Source organism: Euphorbia lathyris, chromosome 1, assembly GCF_963576675.1.
Source record: "Euphorbia lathyris chromosome 1, ddEupLath1.1, whole genome shotgun sequence".
Classification (NCBI taxonomy): domain Eukaryota; kingdom Viridiplantae; phylum Streptophyta; class Magnoliopsida; order Malpighiales; family Euphorbiaceae; genus Euphorbia; species Euphorbia lathyris.
In genome coordinates, this window is record NC_088910.1 from 112,924,966 (window position 1) to 112,940,916 (window position 15,951).

Sequence of the window (15,951 nt, forward strand, 5' to 3'; positions counted from 1 at the left end):
ACGTTTCCACTGAGTATAATTCTTAACACTAGTCAATTTTCGATCAGTAATTTCAGCATTACCAATAGTAATTTCAGTCATAACCATCTTAGCCTTTTCGTTAGACATGATTATTTGAATGAATAAATCACCACAGAAAATTAACCGCAAGTTCCTAATCACAACAACCCACAGAAGCAAATATTCAACAAGGAACAGCAAGAAACATAGCAACTCAACCCAAGAGCATAGATGAAAAACTCCAACCAGCAAAACTAACTAGACAGATACGTCAAAATCAGTGAGATGGTGGCAGGAGAAGAAAAACGGTGGTGAACAAACCTCCCACGCACTGTCACGCACAGGTGAATGGGGTGGCGTGTCGGACTTCAAACGACACGTGTGGCTGACACGCGACGATTCTATTTACCGAACTTCAGCCGAGCATCGATCGGTGGCAAAGGAACCTCTTAGAGTGGGAGGGGAGATAAACGAAGGTGTTGAAAATACTCAACCTATACCACCAACAACAATTATTCCAATAATTACAAATCTGATTTGACATATGCAATGCTCAGTGATTAAATCTGATTATGATATTAAGCATCTACAGCTGCGAGCTTGCTGAGCATAGGAATCCACCTGACATTCTTGACAGACAGTTGTGAGAGGTTTTCAGGAAAAAAAATCAGAGCCAAAAAGTCTTGCTCTGATACCATGTAATTCCCGGACCCTATCGCACCACGAGGCTCTGTCTGCGAGTCGGGTTGTTTGGGAATGCATCCCAAATCGGGCGGTAAATTCCGTCCAAGGCTAAATACGGGAGAGAGACCGATAGCGAACAAGTACCGCAAGGGAAAGATGAAAAGGACTTTGAAAAGAGAGTCAAAGAGTGCTTGAAATTGTCGGGAGGGAAGCGGATGGGGGCCGACGATGCGCCCCGGTCGGATGTGGAACGGTCACAAGCCGGTCCGCCGATCGGCTCGGGGCGCGGACCGACGCGGATTGAAAGTGAGACAGAATAAATTGCATACATCAATATTACACTTTTGGTTCCTATTTATACACACACCAATGCTACTAATAAGAAGATAGGGTAGGGGAACTCGTGCTTCTTATGGAAGTTCATGTTGGGTACTCTATAATAGAACAAATTGTTAAATACAATATGTTCTGTAACATGAATACAGTCTGTTCTACAACACTCGGCAAGCTTATTCCAATGTTAATGGCTTTAGTTTTTTATACTGTGCTTTTTGGCTAATCAATGTAAATGATAAGGACCCGGTCCTTTTGATTAATATACCTTTAAAAAAAGTTTTTTTATCATAGTAAAATATTAATAGAAATTTAGCTACCATCTATGCATTCAATTTGTAAAAAAATTATTTATTTTATATAAAATTGATTTATTATTTTACTAACATATGACGAGGGACAACAACATATATAGATTTGCATAAACTCAACATTATCAGACTCTAATAGTACTGTTTAAAACCTACATAAAAGAATTTTGAGAAAAATAAGAATTAAAAAATTATTCACAAATGTTATAGACATTACTCCCTTGATCCCTTTATCCAAAACTAAGTAGAAGTAAGTCAAAATGTTTGGATAGATTTGTTTGTGAAATATATATATATATATATATATATATATCCAGAGTTGCAAATGGGGTGAGGATTCTCGTCGCCGTCGATAATGGGGAATGCCCAATTAAAATAGGGATGAGGATTATTTTACCCTCCGTAAACAGGGATGGGACGAATGAAAATCCTTGTACTCATTCCTGATAATGCTCCCACAGGGTTCCCCGATTAACATTTGTTTTTTCTTTCCATCACTCAACTCAAACTCACTCTTATTCTTTATTATTATGTCATATCAAATATCAAGAAGATTGAAAAAAAAATAGAATAATATATATATAAACAAAACAAAATCATCCAATTTAAGTTTCAGAGACAAAATCTCTAATAGATCGAAGAGCGGGGATGGAAAATGTAACCTCGCCGCCTTGTTTATATCCCTACTTATATGTGATTTGGTTTATTAGATTTTATTTGTCAAATTCATTATTGATTTGTTTATATATTTATCTATAATTTAGTATATTTAAACGGATAAGTTTGGTCAAAATATACATTTAAAGTATAGCGCATAATTATATAAGACATAAAATTTAAAATAGATCAGCTAATATAAAATTTAAAATAGATCAGCTAATACACGTGCATATTCCCAGTTACTCTACCTATTGTCATTGATAGAATCACTTTTGATACGAGAGCAGTTCCACAATTTCTATATATTCAATAGTAGTCGGTGTTTTGAACTCTTTTAATTAGAATAAAAATTGTAATTGACAAAACAAGACATAAAAATTTGAGAAAATACAAATTTGTCAAAAGGACATCGACAAGCATGAATCATGCTTGTATTTTTAGAGGTAACAGCATCTACTTTCGAATTTATTTACAAATGCAAAAGCATATGAGAATCAAGTTCAAATTTTACATCATATCAACCATCTAAATTCAGTACTAACCGATGCTATTGCCACCCTCCAAATTAATAGAATGGAGAAATTGAAGGAGAAAGGGGAATGTTTGCCTATTTAAATCTGTACATATTATCACAAACCCCTGCCAAAAACCCTATTATGCAATTCATTGTTTTAAAATCTTTCTACTTGTACAACACAATGAAATCCCAATTTCCAGGATTCCAACTGACTAACAGACAGTTGCCTTTTGGCAAATCAGAACATCTCCACCACATAATAATACTAAAGAAACTGTAGTTCACAATGTCAAGTACTGAATCAATCCTCTGATGAATGCCGTAACTTCTTGCTCGAGTGGCATCGATCAAATACTAAACTTGAGTTTCTGCATTATAACAATCACTAACTTCATTTTATTTTATTTTTACACAAAACAAAAAGAAAAAGCAGTACAATTTGGATTTGCAGAAGTAGACTGAAGACAGACTTACGAATCATCCTCGAGTTTTTTACTTCTAGATGGATCCTGGCTTGTTCGAGATGACCTAACAGCAGATGCCTGTGAGGAGTTAAATGGCTCAGATTCGGATTAAGATTATATTAATAAGGCAATACAAGTTAAGCTCACAGCTGAACTTAGATAAACAGATTCACAACAATATTTATTATCTCCAAACTTAATTTACAGCCAGAAGTGAGTTGGTTATTGCACATTGACTAATCACAAATATGCCTATGAAGGTCCTCAACAATTTTCCAACTGCTCTTCTGAAGTTTAAAATTACTAGTGTGAAGCTAAAGGCCAAGCAATAGCATAAGCAAATATGAAATTTAAGGATAAAAAGGAAGAAATATATTCCATAGACAGATGTGCCAGCCAACTAATTCCGCTAATCTAGCATGATATTTAATCAAACTTGGTAAGGTGTATAAAACTTGTATTATAATTTAAGCATCATGAAGACTCTAGCACAACACTTTCCCAACGCTTTTCAACTCAAACAATTATTTTAAGAGCATACTGTCTGATTGAAGGTAATTTCCAATGCTAATTTACTCTTGACCACCTTACTGATCACTTTTTTTATCGGACAAAAATCTTTCCATTTCCTTTCGAACCGACATTGCCAATTTACCATCAATCATAATAGTGCCCAAGGCAATTTAACTGCTGAAGCACTAGTGTGTATTTCAAATCATCATCAATCTGAACTATGACTTGCCACAAACTTATTGACCCAGAGACTGGTATTAACTAGTTAGATAAGCAAGATGATGAGAGATAATTAATGTAAATAACTGAAAACTCAAAGTAGTAAAACAAGAGAATGAAACATGAAGCGGCAAACAAATTCACATAACACCATATATACTGACGGACGATGATAAAACATATGCGACAAACATCTACAGTGGCAAGGCTTATAAAAATGTGTAATATAATTCAACCATAAAATATCTATCAATAATACAGAATACTTGTATTAAATCATCACTCTAAAATATCATCAGGTAAGATTACTAACAGGGCCACTTAATTGTCCGGTGCTTCTGCTATGCACTTCCAGGTACTCTTCATAAGTCTGCAACAATAGTCAGGAGCAAAAGCAGAGTAAGAGGATACAAATGTAATACATCACAACAATCATAGTAAATGTTGTCACTATTGTTGCAGAATAATAAACAAACATTTTGAGAACAACATTTGAGTGTAGCAATTATAAAGCCACCATAGCATTGACTCTACAGAAGCAGCATGCAAAAGCCACATTTTGTAAAAGCAATCAAAACAATAAATTTTGCTGAAGATTGAGTATCTAGTCCAATGCAGAACAATAAACAGAGATTTTGAAAGAACATTTGAGTGTAGCACTTATAAAGCCATCATAGCAGGCAGCGACTCGACAGAAGCATGCAAAAGCCACATTTTGTAGAAGCAATCAAAACAATAAAATTTGCTGAATATTCAGTATCTAGTCCGACAGGAGTACTCAGGCAGGCCTAATCAATAGCCTTGAAGTCTGCTACATGCCTACATCCTCGGATTGCAGATTAATATGCCCACTTCAGAAAATTCAGAATAAACTGCAATTATAATCATGTCATCAATTATAAGGGAACATCAAATATCCTCTTTTAAAAGAGTTAGAACTATTTATAAAATGAGAGGGAACATAAATATAGCACTTAGAAATTGAATGTCGGATGCAGCACATTGCAAACAGCTGAAGTCACCAGATCAATGAAGAAACCGTGGTCCATTTATCGACTGTCAAGAACATGTCGGTGCAAAAATTCATTCGTTATGTTGCTCAAATCTTTATAGATATAGGACAGATTCATGTATTTTCAAGAAAGTCATGTCTCATTACATTAACTCATCCCAAGTTTGAATGGTTACAAGGAAAATCTGCTTAAGAGATAATTGTTCCAGTAATTAGAAACAATGCAAAACTGATAACACATGAATTACAGTTGGTAAGAAATAATAATAATAAATCCCAATATACCATTTCAAGAAAATCATCCTCAGTCAGACTGCTAGTGTGAGGACTTTCTGCAGTCAAGCCCCAGGCATCAATTTGAGGAGGTATATCACATTGCACTTGCAAATTTGCAGGACTTCCATTTCTTCGAGAATTTTTCACCCTAGATACTTTTGATGCACCAGAAATAGGAGGTAAATTGCCAGAACCCTGGTGTGCCAAATGAAATCTACTTGCTTCAGCATCATGTTGGTAGAGAAAGTTATTATAAGGCATTGACATCCTAAACCATGGCATATGTAACACAGGGACATTATATTCTCCATCCCCCAGTGAGCAGGGAGGGTCCATACAAGCCCTTTTCAGAGGAGCATCGTCCCTGGGACAAAATAACGCTATAATTAACTCATCAAGTCTTCTGACAGAATGCTTTTGTTTTCAATTTGCAAGAAAAAAATACCTTTTTATCATGCCATCAATATCAGTTTCACCATCAATTAGCTCACAAAGAGCTTCTCCCACATCTTTGGGTAATTCCTTGAATATATGAACCACAATCATAAGACAATTCCAAGTGATAGGGGTAAAAGAGCACTGGAAAGAAGATGTACCTGGCAATCCCTACTAATTTTGACAGGTTTATAGTCATTCAGTGGATTCTTGAGATGAAGTGTCTTTTGGAAAGGCAAATCATTTAATCGCAGCCATTTAATCTTAAAACTGCGTCCCCAAGGATTACTTCTACCACATCCTTGGCTCCAGATGTTGTCTCGCCTCCACCCAACAGAGGACATCATTTGAGCATATCCTTGGAAGAAACCACTCATGTTCACACTAAATATTAGAATGACTTTACCAGAATTCTGCAAGACATGTGCTTCTCTATAAAGCATCAAGATTAAGAAAGCAGTATATGACAATAAAATAACAGATATCTCACTTGAAAGGCCTCTTCCAAAATTGGTTCATTCATGACTTGAGTAGCCCAAATCCCTCTCTGTACTGATAGTTGAAGATTATCATGGTTTAGACTCTTAATGATGAAATACCTTGTATTATACAATTTACCCTTATTGTTTAAAGATGAATTTCCACCACAATCATGAACTTCCCTTTCAGCCCTGAGAGGATAACCATCTTCATCTCCTCTGTAGATAGGGCTCTCTGACAAAGAACAAATATCATATGTTAAGCAAGCTGACTATTAATTTGACAGAAATGTAGTCTTCCATCTCAAAAATTAGTGTAGTAGTAGTGAAAGAGAGCAAAAAAAGGAACAGGAAGTGTATAGCTGAGAAAAGTACTTTGTCATTGTTATAGCAATAAAACAATGGTTTTTCCAAGATAAATATAAGAAACAATAAGCTCCAATAGTGCAACTACATTTAAATAGATGTCATCATCTAAGAAGTTCTGTCAGGTATGTACGTTGTCAGAAAGAATTTAGAAGGATGTGAAGGGATTTAGAAGAATTAGATAGAGAAGATTAGAAAGAGAGAAAGGAATAAAGAAGATAGACAATTCTCATTGATAATGAACCTTGATAATAGCATGACATAAATAGGAAGAAGGATAGTACAGCTGACGTAGCAACCAGTACTGTTGTACGTTATCATTCCCTAGCTTGAATAACAACTTCCTAACAAACTGGAAAACGACAAGGATAGCAGAATAATAAAATAACAAAGATAACAAATGACAGAGTCACCTAACCGAATTAACTAACTTCTAGGATAATTTCTCTTTTAGTCCTTCTACGCTGAGGGCATGCTTGTCCCCAAGAATGAAAAATGTCTGGAAATTGTTGAGCAACCAGAGCTGAATCCTCCCATGTAGAATCCAATTGAGACATTCCTGACTAGTGAATGGGGCACCACCACATCATTGATGATTGCATTGCGTGTGTTCAAAACTCTAGCTGGAAGCACAACAACAGGGCCATCATCTAAGGGAGGAAGGGTAGTTAAGAAAGGAGTGTGGGTGTCAGGTTTATGCTTGAGGAGAGAGAAATGAAAAATGAGGTGAATCCTGCAAGGAGGAGGCAGTTTAAGCCTGTCTGCCACCTTGCCCACTTTAGATTAAACCTGAAATGGACCATAGAATTTCGTAGAAAGCTTCTGGCAAGACCTCAAAGCAATGGTAGCCTGCCTGTAAGGTTGAAGCTTGAGGAATATCCAGTCCCCTGGTTGAGAAGTCCTGTGACCTATGATGATCAGCAAATTGCTTCATGCGGTTCTGAGCGTTGGTGAGACAAGTTTTGAGAGCTTGATTCATTTGTTCCCTTTCTACTAAGAAGTCATCCATTGCTGCTCCATTAGAGATGGTACTAGGTAACACTGGTAAGGTAGGAGTAATACCATAAAGGGCTTGAAAAGGAGGCATGTTAATTCCGCATATGTGCAATTGTACCAATATTCTGCAAGACACAGCCATTTGGCCCAAGTCTTAGGGGTGAGGAAACACATCCTGCGAAGGTAGCCTTCAGGGCATTGATTCAGCCGTTCTGTCTGGCCGTTCATTTAGGCGTGGTAATCACAAACTTAGAGTGCTCCAAGTAAGGTCTCCAAGTTTTTACGCATGTAGAAGGCTAAGACTTCCCTCTCATAGGCTGAGAGTTTTTTTATTACAGGGGCATAGGCCTTTGGAAATTTAGCAAAGAGGTCTCTGGTTGCATCAGTACTGCAGTCACCCCAAAATCGTTTGCATCACACTCAATTGTGAAAGGGATAGAGAAATCAGGTAGGGCCAAGACTGGGTCTGTGACATTAATCTTTTGAGTTGATTAAAAGCTGTTGTTGCTGCGGGGCTCGAGTGGAACTAGTCCTTCTTCAACAAGTCACTTAGTGGTCTAAGTAGGACTCCATACCCTTGAACAAACCTCATGTAGTAGCCAGAGAAGCCTAGTGATGCAGTGGCAATTTTGTAATTTCTGCCAAGTTGTGGAGTTTCGGATGTTTCGGCCAAATTCAGAAATTTACAATTAATTTAATATTACTAAACAGGCTTGTTCTGCACAATTTCCAATTGAAACCTTCAAAATTCAACAAAAACTTTCAAAATGTGAAAACTCACAATTTCATTAATAAGAATCAGCTAGCTATTACAAACGAAAATGTTTCTTACATAGGCAAAGAAAGAAACCTAAAACTCTCACTGCATTAAAACCTAAAACGTTCATTGCATTTAAAATTTCAAACCCTAAAAAACAGTAAATTGCAATTAATAATAAATTAATCGTAAATTTTTGAATTTGGTCGAAACATCCGAAACTCCACAACTTGGCAGAAATTACAAAATCGACACTGCATCATTCTCCACAGGTTGAACAAAATTCACCCTCGAATTTTCATCATCCGAAGAACCACCTTTTCAACGATTTCTACCAGCCCAATCTTCTTGGCAGACAACCTTCTATAATTCCGTGCAGAAAACCACATCCACACAAAATCTCTCACTTCGAACTCCGTACGACGCCGCTTCTTGTTAGGAACCACAACCTCTTCGTCTACCGTCTTCCAGTTTAAAGAATATACTACCTCAGTTTCCTGCACTACTTCCACAACCACGGTTTCTTGATCAAAGATCGGTTCGCCCGTAAGCGCAATTTCACCCTCATCCACAATTTCTAGATCAAAGATCAGTCCACCATCAATCACGGTTTCTGCCTCGTCATCATCACCATTATCCACAATTTCCTCATCAAAGATCGGTTCACCAATAAACAAGGTGTCCCCTTCGTCATCAAAATCCTCATCAGAATCATCGCCGCTAGCATAATCTCCTGTAAAGGGATTCCTTCGTTCCTCATTATTAGGGTTTCTTTGATCATCGTGATTAGGGTTCCTTCAAGAATTAGGATATTCATTCCTGTCCCACAAACAAATCGCCCATTATTCGTAGCTGATCCATGATAGCGTCCATTCGTTGACCTATCACTTGATCAACCCGCTATCTAAGCCTCTGTTCGATCTGTTGTAGATCATCACGACCATACACCTCCACAACTCGTCTCTTTAGGCGCATGGTGAATATGGTTAGGCTTGTTCCGAATTATTGAATCGCGCACGATTTGCGATTGAAACCTTCAAAATTCAACAAGAACTTTGGAAGTGTGAAAACTCACAATTTTATTAATCAAAATCAGCTATCTATTACAAATCAAAGTGTTTCCTAAATAGACAAAGAAAAAAAACCTAAAACTATCACCGCATTAAAACCTAAAACTATCATTGCATTAAAACCTAAAACTGCCATTGCATTTAAAATTTAAAACCCAAGAAAACTAGGATGAATTTGGATAGGTAAGACTTAAAGTTTGAGTTCATGCGGGATTGGAATGAGGCTGGGGCATTGGTGAGCCCAAAAGGCATACCAAGAACTCATAGTAGCCATAACGAGTCCTCAATGTCTGCATCTGTCATTTGAATTTGGTGGTAGCCTGCTCTTAAGTCTAGCTTAGAAAATTTGTGGTACCATGTAGTTCATGAATGAGCTCTTGAATGATGGGTATGGGAAATTTGTCTTTAATGGTGGCCTTGTTAAGCTCCCTGAAATCCACACAGAATCGCCATGTCCCATCCTTCTTTTTAACCAACAACACTAGTAAGGCATAAGGGCTAATACTAGGCCTAATGATACCTCCTTCCAACATTTCCTCCACTACAATCTCATTCTTTTGGTGATGAGAGTAACGGTAAGCTCTTACATATACTGGCTCTGTGTTATGTTTCAAGGGTAGAGCATGATCATGGGTTCTTTTGGGGGGTAAGGCTGTATAATGTTGAACAAGTGGTTGTTCTGTGATAGGAGCAGTTGCATAGGGTCTTCGGATTTAGGGTCAAACTGGCTGTGGTGTTTAGGCTAGAAGTCTCTGTTGGTGCATGCATAACCATTAGGAATAACTTACTAGTAACCCCTTCCATCCCTTAGAAACTCGCTTGTTAACAGGCCTAAGTGTCATACGTTTTAAACTCATCTCATCACTAGACCCTTTTAATTCTATCAGTTTGCCATCCTTAGAAACTAACAGTCTATTTTTGTCAAAATCAAACATTATAGGAGTATGACCCCTCATCCAATAAGAACCTAAAATAATATCATAATCACCCAACTCTTTAACCCTCAAGGTAAAATTAAATCTGGTATTCTAGATTTACCAGTTGCAGTCATTGCATGACAGTGAGCTGTGCTTCACAACTACTAGGGGTAACTTTGCCTCTTTAGCCACTTTAGTATCCACAAAATTGTGGGTACTTCCACTATCAATCAAGATCATTATAGATCTTTTATTTAGGGTACCTTTCATCTTTAGGGTTGTGTTGGTGAGCCCTCCATCCAGAGCATTGAGGGAGACCAACATTTGCTCCACCTCTTATGTTGCTTCTTCTGTAATTTCCTCTGTTTCCAGCCCAAACTCAGTATCTTCAGCACTCACATCCTCATCTGCAAAAATGGCTAAGAGTTTCTTTGTGGTGCACTAGTGCCTAGGGAAATATCTCTCTCCACATTTCCAGCAAACACCTAGAACTCTCTTAGTAATAGGGAAATTATTTGGCTTGGGATCTTTTGGCTTAGTTAAGGTTGTGTTTTGAGTTGTTACATGAGTTCTAGTATTGATAGTAGAAGGTTGCAAAGGTTTTTGAGAAAGAGGTGAACCAAAGGTGGGCTTGGGTTTAATAACCATATCCAGTATTTCCTTTATGAGTCCTTACTGCTGAAAGAATTTCTGGTTTGAGCCCAGCTATAAAGCTCTGAGTAGTAGGCCTCAGTGATTTCAGGATGCTCTTTCTCCATCGTCAACTTAACCCTCAAACTGATCCTGGTATGCAACCACAGAAGATAGTTGCCTTAAGCGTGACAGTTGCTCCACCACTTCAGTGATATCTGTTTCCTAAAATCTTTTGCAACCTCATCAATGAACACAGACCAACTGACCCTGGATGTAATGGAATCCAATTCTTAAACCACTTCTCAGTCTTCCCTTGCATAAACAGTCCTGCTAACTCCACCTTCTTCTCTTTTGCCACTTCAAACAACTCAAGTATTTGGAGCATTTGCTAATCCAAATCTCCACCTCCATGCCATTGAAAGAGGGAAGCTCACATTTAGGGAGCAGTTTCTGGAAATAAGGTGGTTTAGGTGATGAATGTTCCTCAAACTGGTGGGCCATAGGGATACTACCCAAAATGTGTTTGTCTGGAGTAAACGTAACAGGTGGTGAGTGAGAAGAGGGCTGTTTTGACTCTAGGTTTGATTGAATGAGTTTGGTTAGTTCTGGTAAGCAATTATTTGCTCTTTAAGGGCGGCCCGGTCGCATTACGCGTCCCCGCTGAGCGAGGGTCCGGGGAGGGGTCCCACCACAAGGGTGTATTGGGGGCAAGCCTTCCCTTGCCAATTTAATTGGCAAGAGGCCGCTCCTAAGACTCGAACCCGTGACCTCTGGTCACACGATAACAACGTTTTACCGTTGCGCCAAGGCTAATTATTTGCTCTTTACGAACTGAAATTGATCGGCGAGAATAGATTCAATCCTCTTATGACGCGCGGTCTGCGCATCTTGAAACTGGGCGTGCAGTTTTTCTAAAAGCTCAGCAGTTGCCTCAGATCTAGAGTGAAATTGTGTGGTAAGTTCTTGAAGTTGTTATCCTAGTGCATCCATGGCTGCCTTGGCTCGGCTTTTAGCTGCTCTCATTTTCCTATAGGAGCTATTTACCATTCATAGAATGTCCGGAGGACGGTTCTCTGATACTAATGTCAGGTATGTATGCTGACAGAAAGAATTTAGAAGGATTAGAAGGGATTTAGAAGAATTAGATAGAGAAGATAGGGCGAAACGGTAAAACGTTGTTGCCGTGTGACCAGAGGTCACGGGTTCGAGTCTTAGGAGCGGCCTCTTGCCAATTAAATTGGCAAGGGAAGGCTTGCCCCCAATACACCCTTGTGGTGGGACCCCTCCCCGGACCCTCGCTCAGCGGGGACGCGTAATGCGACCGGGCCGCCCTTTTAGATAGAGAAGATAGGCAGAAAATAGAGAGAATATTAGAAAGAGGGAAAGGAATAAAGAAGATCGATAATTCTCATTGATAATGAACCTTGACAATAGCATGACATAAATAGGAAGAAGGATAGTACAGTTCGTACTATTGTACTGTTACCATTCCCTAGCAGGAATAACAACTTCCTAACAAACTGGAAAACAACAAGGATAGCAGAATAATAAAATAACAAAGACAACAAATAAAGTCACATAACCGAAATAACTAACTTCTAGGATAATTTCTCTTTTAGTCCTTCTACTTCTTACTTCTACGCTAATACGTGACAAGTTCTACTACCTCTAATTAAACAAATATAAAAATTCATAGTTCGGCGGGATGGAGACAGCAGTTCAAAAGGAAAAAAAAGGTTGATTAGTGCAGTTTAATCTTACACCTTCATATCTGTTGGCTCCCTCATCAAAGGACAAGGAAGACATGACTTGTTACATATTAGAAAAAATACTTAGCTCTTTTTCCAAAACTCGAACACTGCAAGAAAACTATGAGAGAGAGAGAGAGAGAGAGAGAGAGAGAGGGAGAAACAAAGAAACAAATTTGAAAAGTTTCAATCAACATTCATATCCCATTTCTTTTCAGAGCATAAAAATCAAAGGGAAACTATGACCCTGTATCCCATATGTGCACCATAACATAGACATACAAACTCACAGATGTTTTAACTCCTTTAGGATGACTCAAAAATTAATCTGAAAAATAAAAGGCAGCCAAGTCCCCACCCCAAATGACCACAAAGATTAATTTATGGGTCTATGTTCTATAAAAATGTTACAACCAAACTTATCTTTAACAATCAAAGAAGTAAATTAAACTGATGGAAGTCAATAATCTGTAAATACAGGAGAGATCTGATAGTGAACTAAGTTTTTATTTCCCAAACTTAAGTAAATGGTATGCTACCAGGTTTAAATGCAAAATATTATAACGACATGCAGAAACCAGTCTACATTAAAATGATCAAACAATCTTGCCATATGCTTCAAAATAGCAATTTACTCCGCCTTCTTTAACATTTTATGGAAATCCTTCTTAAATGCCATATTATGCTTTGCACTGTATAAGACTGATTCTGAAGTGATTTAGCAAATTTTTCTTGGTAACCAAAATCTCACCCTTTATCAACAACATAGAATTCCTGAGATCGCTAACAGAAATTTGGAGATCCCTACCAGTGTTTAAAATCTCTTTTTACCAACAGGAAACAAATAACAAACCCAGAGAGAAGGAGAAAACTCTTGTCAATATACAGCGAACCAAATAGATAATGTAACCCCTATCTGCAAGAAACCTAACAAACAACACCATCAATGGCCAATAAATCACTGATCTATCTTTGACTTGTACACTTTAAGTCAACAATAACTCCAGTGCATAACTTATTCATGTTATTGTTTAAGGCAGTTTTTCCAAGATTACTTACAGAGCATCCAAAGAGAATAAAAGCGAAAAACGAAACATCAACCAGTACAAAAATGATGAAGGTAGATTCCATGAACAAATTTTTGACCAAAGACAAGCATGCAAACTTTATGAAAACTAAATTTAAAATAAACTATATCAGTTTATTACCTGGATCATCAAAATTTCCCATTTCATGTTTCCATTCAGTTACTGAGGAGTCAACTACTGATGCATTTTCTCTTGCAGTATCTGAAGACATATCCTTATTGATGTCCTTCATCACATAGCTGGTATAAGTCAACCTCCAAAACTAAACGTAAAGATTAAGAAAAAAATTTGTTCTTTTTATGGAAGGAAATTTTCAGAATACAAAATAATGGGGATTTAGAAAAGGAGAAGTATATGAGAGAAGGGCCAAAAAAAATATTATACAGTTCCTACAAAAACAGCAAACCTTCTTAATCAAATTTGCAGGTGTAAGCAGCAGTCACTAAAAACTAATAGCAATACTAAATATATATGCAAAGTATAGCATGACATAAATACACTTAAAAAGTTCAGGCGCATGGAAAAAGAGTGGTGTGTGTTATACATGACTATCTAGCACTCAGGATTTATTTTATCCTCTAGCAAAATTTCAGATTTGTAGATGATGAACCAACAGCAAGTGATGACTCATTTACAATTTCACGTTCCTTAACTCACATAGTTCATATAAAAATCTTAACATCAGGAAGAGAAACTAGTGAAACACTTGAAGAAAATATCTGGCAGAAATCTGTACAGACTTTTCCTCTCCCTCTCAGGACCTTGAGAATAGTAAGTAAAATTAACATCCCATGCCAGTTCCCCAAAATCATCTGAGTTACAAACCTAACTCATTGACCGACACCTAATAAAGACACTTATACTATTTATCTAACCTTTCAACCACCAACAACACAAGAATGCAAATCACGAATGGGGGGATTCCTTGCAGAACATTGCGGTGTACACCTCCGCAAACAAAATCTTTGGCAAGGAAGGAAAGAGACAAATGAAAAACATGATAACTAGAAACATTCTTTGCAATTCTCATTCAGACCCATGGCACACACGAATTTGTTTGTAATGAACTCCCCAGGCTCTCTAGTTCAAAAATTATCTTAGATTGTGTAGATGCACATATGAGGGAAAAGTTCGTAAGAAGCTGAAAGAGTGAAGACATTCACTCAGCCTCCGAAAATTTAAAATTCAAACACTAGGTTTTCCACGCTTTTCCCGCACATTCTCAGTAGCCAAGAAACAAGAAAGGCTTCCACAAAACCCAACCCCAAGAAATGAAACAGCATAAAAGTACATAGAGATAGAAAAAGATTGAAGACATAAAGTTAAAGCATACCTGTTAGAGGAGAATAAAAATGAAGGAGAGTGAGGAAGATAGAGAGCAGAGAATTGTTTATGCTAAGTGATAAGTATGGCTCTGTAAACCTGAAAGCCCTAGTTGTTTGTTCCCTCTTCCTGCCTCGTGTTCCTGTTAAAGAAACGAACTCCTGGAATTTTATTTCTTTTACTGCTCTATTATCAACGGTCCGGATTAGTTCCCGGCGGCGATATTTTGGAGCCGAGAGTCGGAAATTATGGACTGGCGTGGAGGCCCAATAATAAATTTGGCCCAAAACTAAACTTCTATACGAAATTCCCCCAAACACTACAAAACATTTTTTGAATCCAAAAATGTCAAACCCACAACAATTTTATATTCTTTTCGTTAGTCTGCTCAATTGGATCTAATCTAATGATCAAAATCTATTTTGGACCTTCACTCTTAGATTTGCTGATATTTAATCCTAAGGCTATAAAATTATTTAATTAAATATTAGTTAATAGATATTTTTTATTTTGTAATGTATTAATATTGAATTAACTCCTAAAAATGAGCAACCACTTTTGTAGAGAGAGACAAAAACTAACGGTGAATTTTCCCGTAGAAGGAACTGTAGAGAAGTCTTCAATTCCTACTTTGTAAGTCTTCAATTCCTTATTTATTGAAATTGATTCCTTTAATACCTAGAACCACACAGCTATAGATAGAGAGAGTAAGCATAACAGTTCGTTATCGGCGAGGAAGATGAACCAATTAGCTTTGATGAATGTATGTTAATGTCGACTGTGATGGTGAAGCTACTGAATAGTAGGTTTGGAGGTAGAAGCCGCAAACCACGACGGAGAAGAGGAGAAGTTGTCGCATGTAATTCCTACATGTGAGCATTTCCCTGCAGCTAAGTAATTTCGACTGTTCAACTCACATATTATCTAGATTATAATATTGAAATTATTTTTCCTCTTTGCTTAGAAAAAAAAAATCATGTTGTTTGTTGATGGAATTCCATCATAATAAGCCCTAGAAAACATAGTCTCCATTTCTAGCCAAGAATTTAATTATGCATACCTATAGACATGTCTTTTTTCATGAAAGATTGGGACGCGATTAAGTGGCTAGACATCCCAACTAGGTTGGCACCCCTAACACACCAAATCA

General features: G+C 37.4%; 1 protein-coding gene across 4 annotated transcripts; it reads right to left on the minus strand.

Moving 5' to 3' along the window:
- Nucleotides 1-2,374: 2,374 nt before the first annotated feature.
- On the minus strand, nt 2,375-14,989 carry LOC136210672 (uncharacterized). Of its 4 annotated transcripts, none has more exons than XM_066002043.1 (9): nt 14,812-14,989; nt 13,599-13,704; nt 5,915-6,138; nt 5,586-5,837; nt 5,435-5,511; nt 4,999-5,353; nt 4,015-4,071; nt 2,980-3,047; nt 2,375-2,873 (listed from the first exon to the last, which is right to left on the minus strand). In XM_066002043.1, the coding sequence occupies exons 2-9, from the start codon at nt 13,687-13,689 to the stop codon at nt 2,807-2,809; spliced, it is 1,191 nt and encodes a 396-aa protein (XP_065858115.1). In that variant the 5' UTR covers nt 13,690-13,704; nt 14,812-14,989; the 3' UTR covers nt 2,375-2,806. The 4 variants fall into 4 exon arrangements, with proteins under 4 accessions (XP_065858115.1, XP_065858113.1, XP_065858114.1 ...); XM_066002041.1 differs by having other exon boundaries at nt 13,599-13,717; XM_066002042.1 differs by having other exon boundaries at nt 13,599-13,732.
- Between the last annotated feature and the right edge of the window lie 962 nt (nt 14,990-15,951).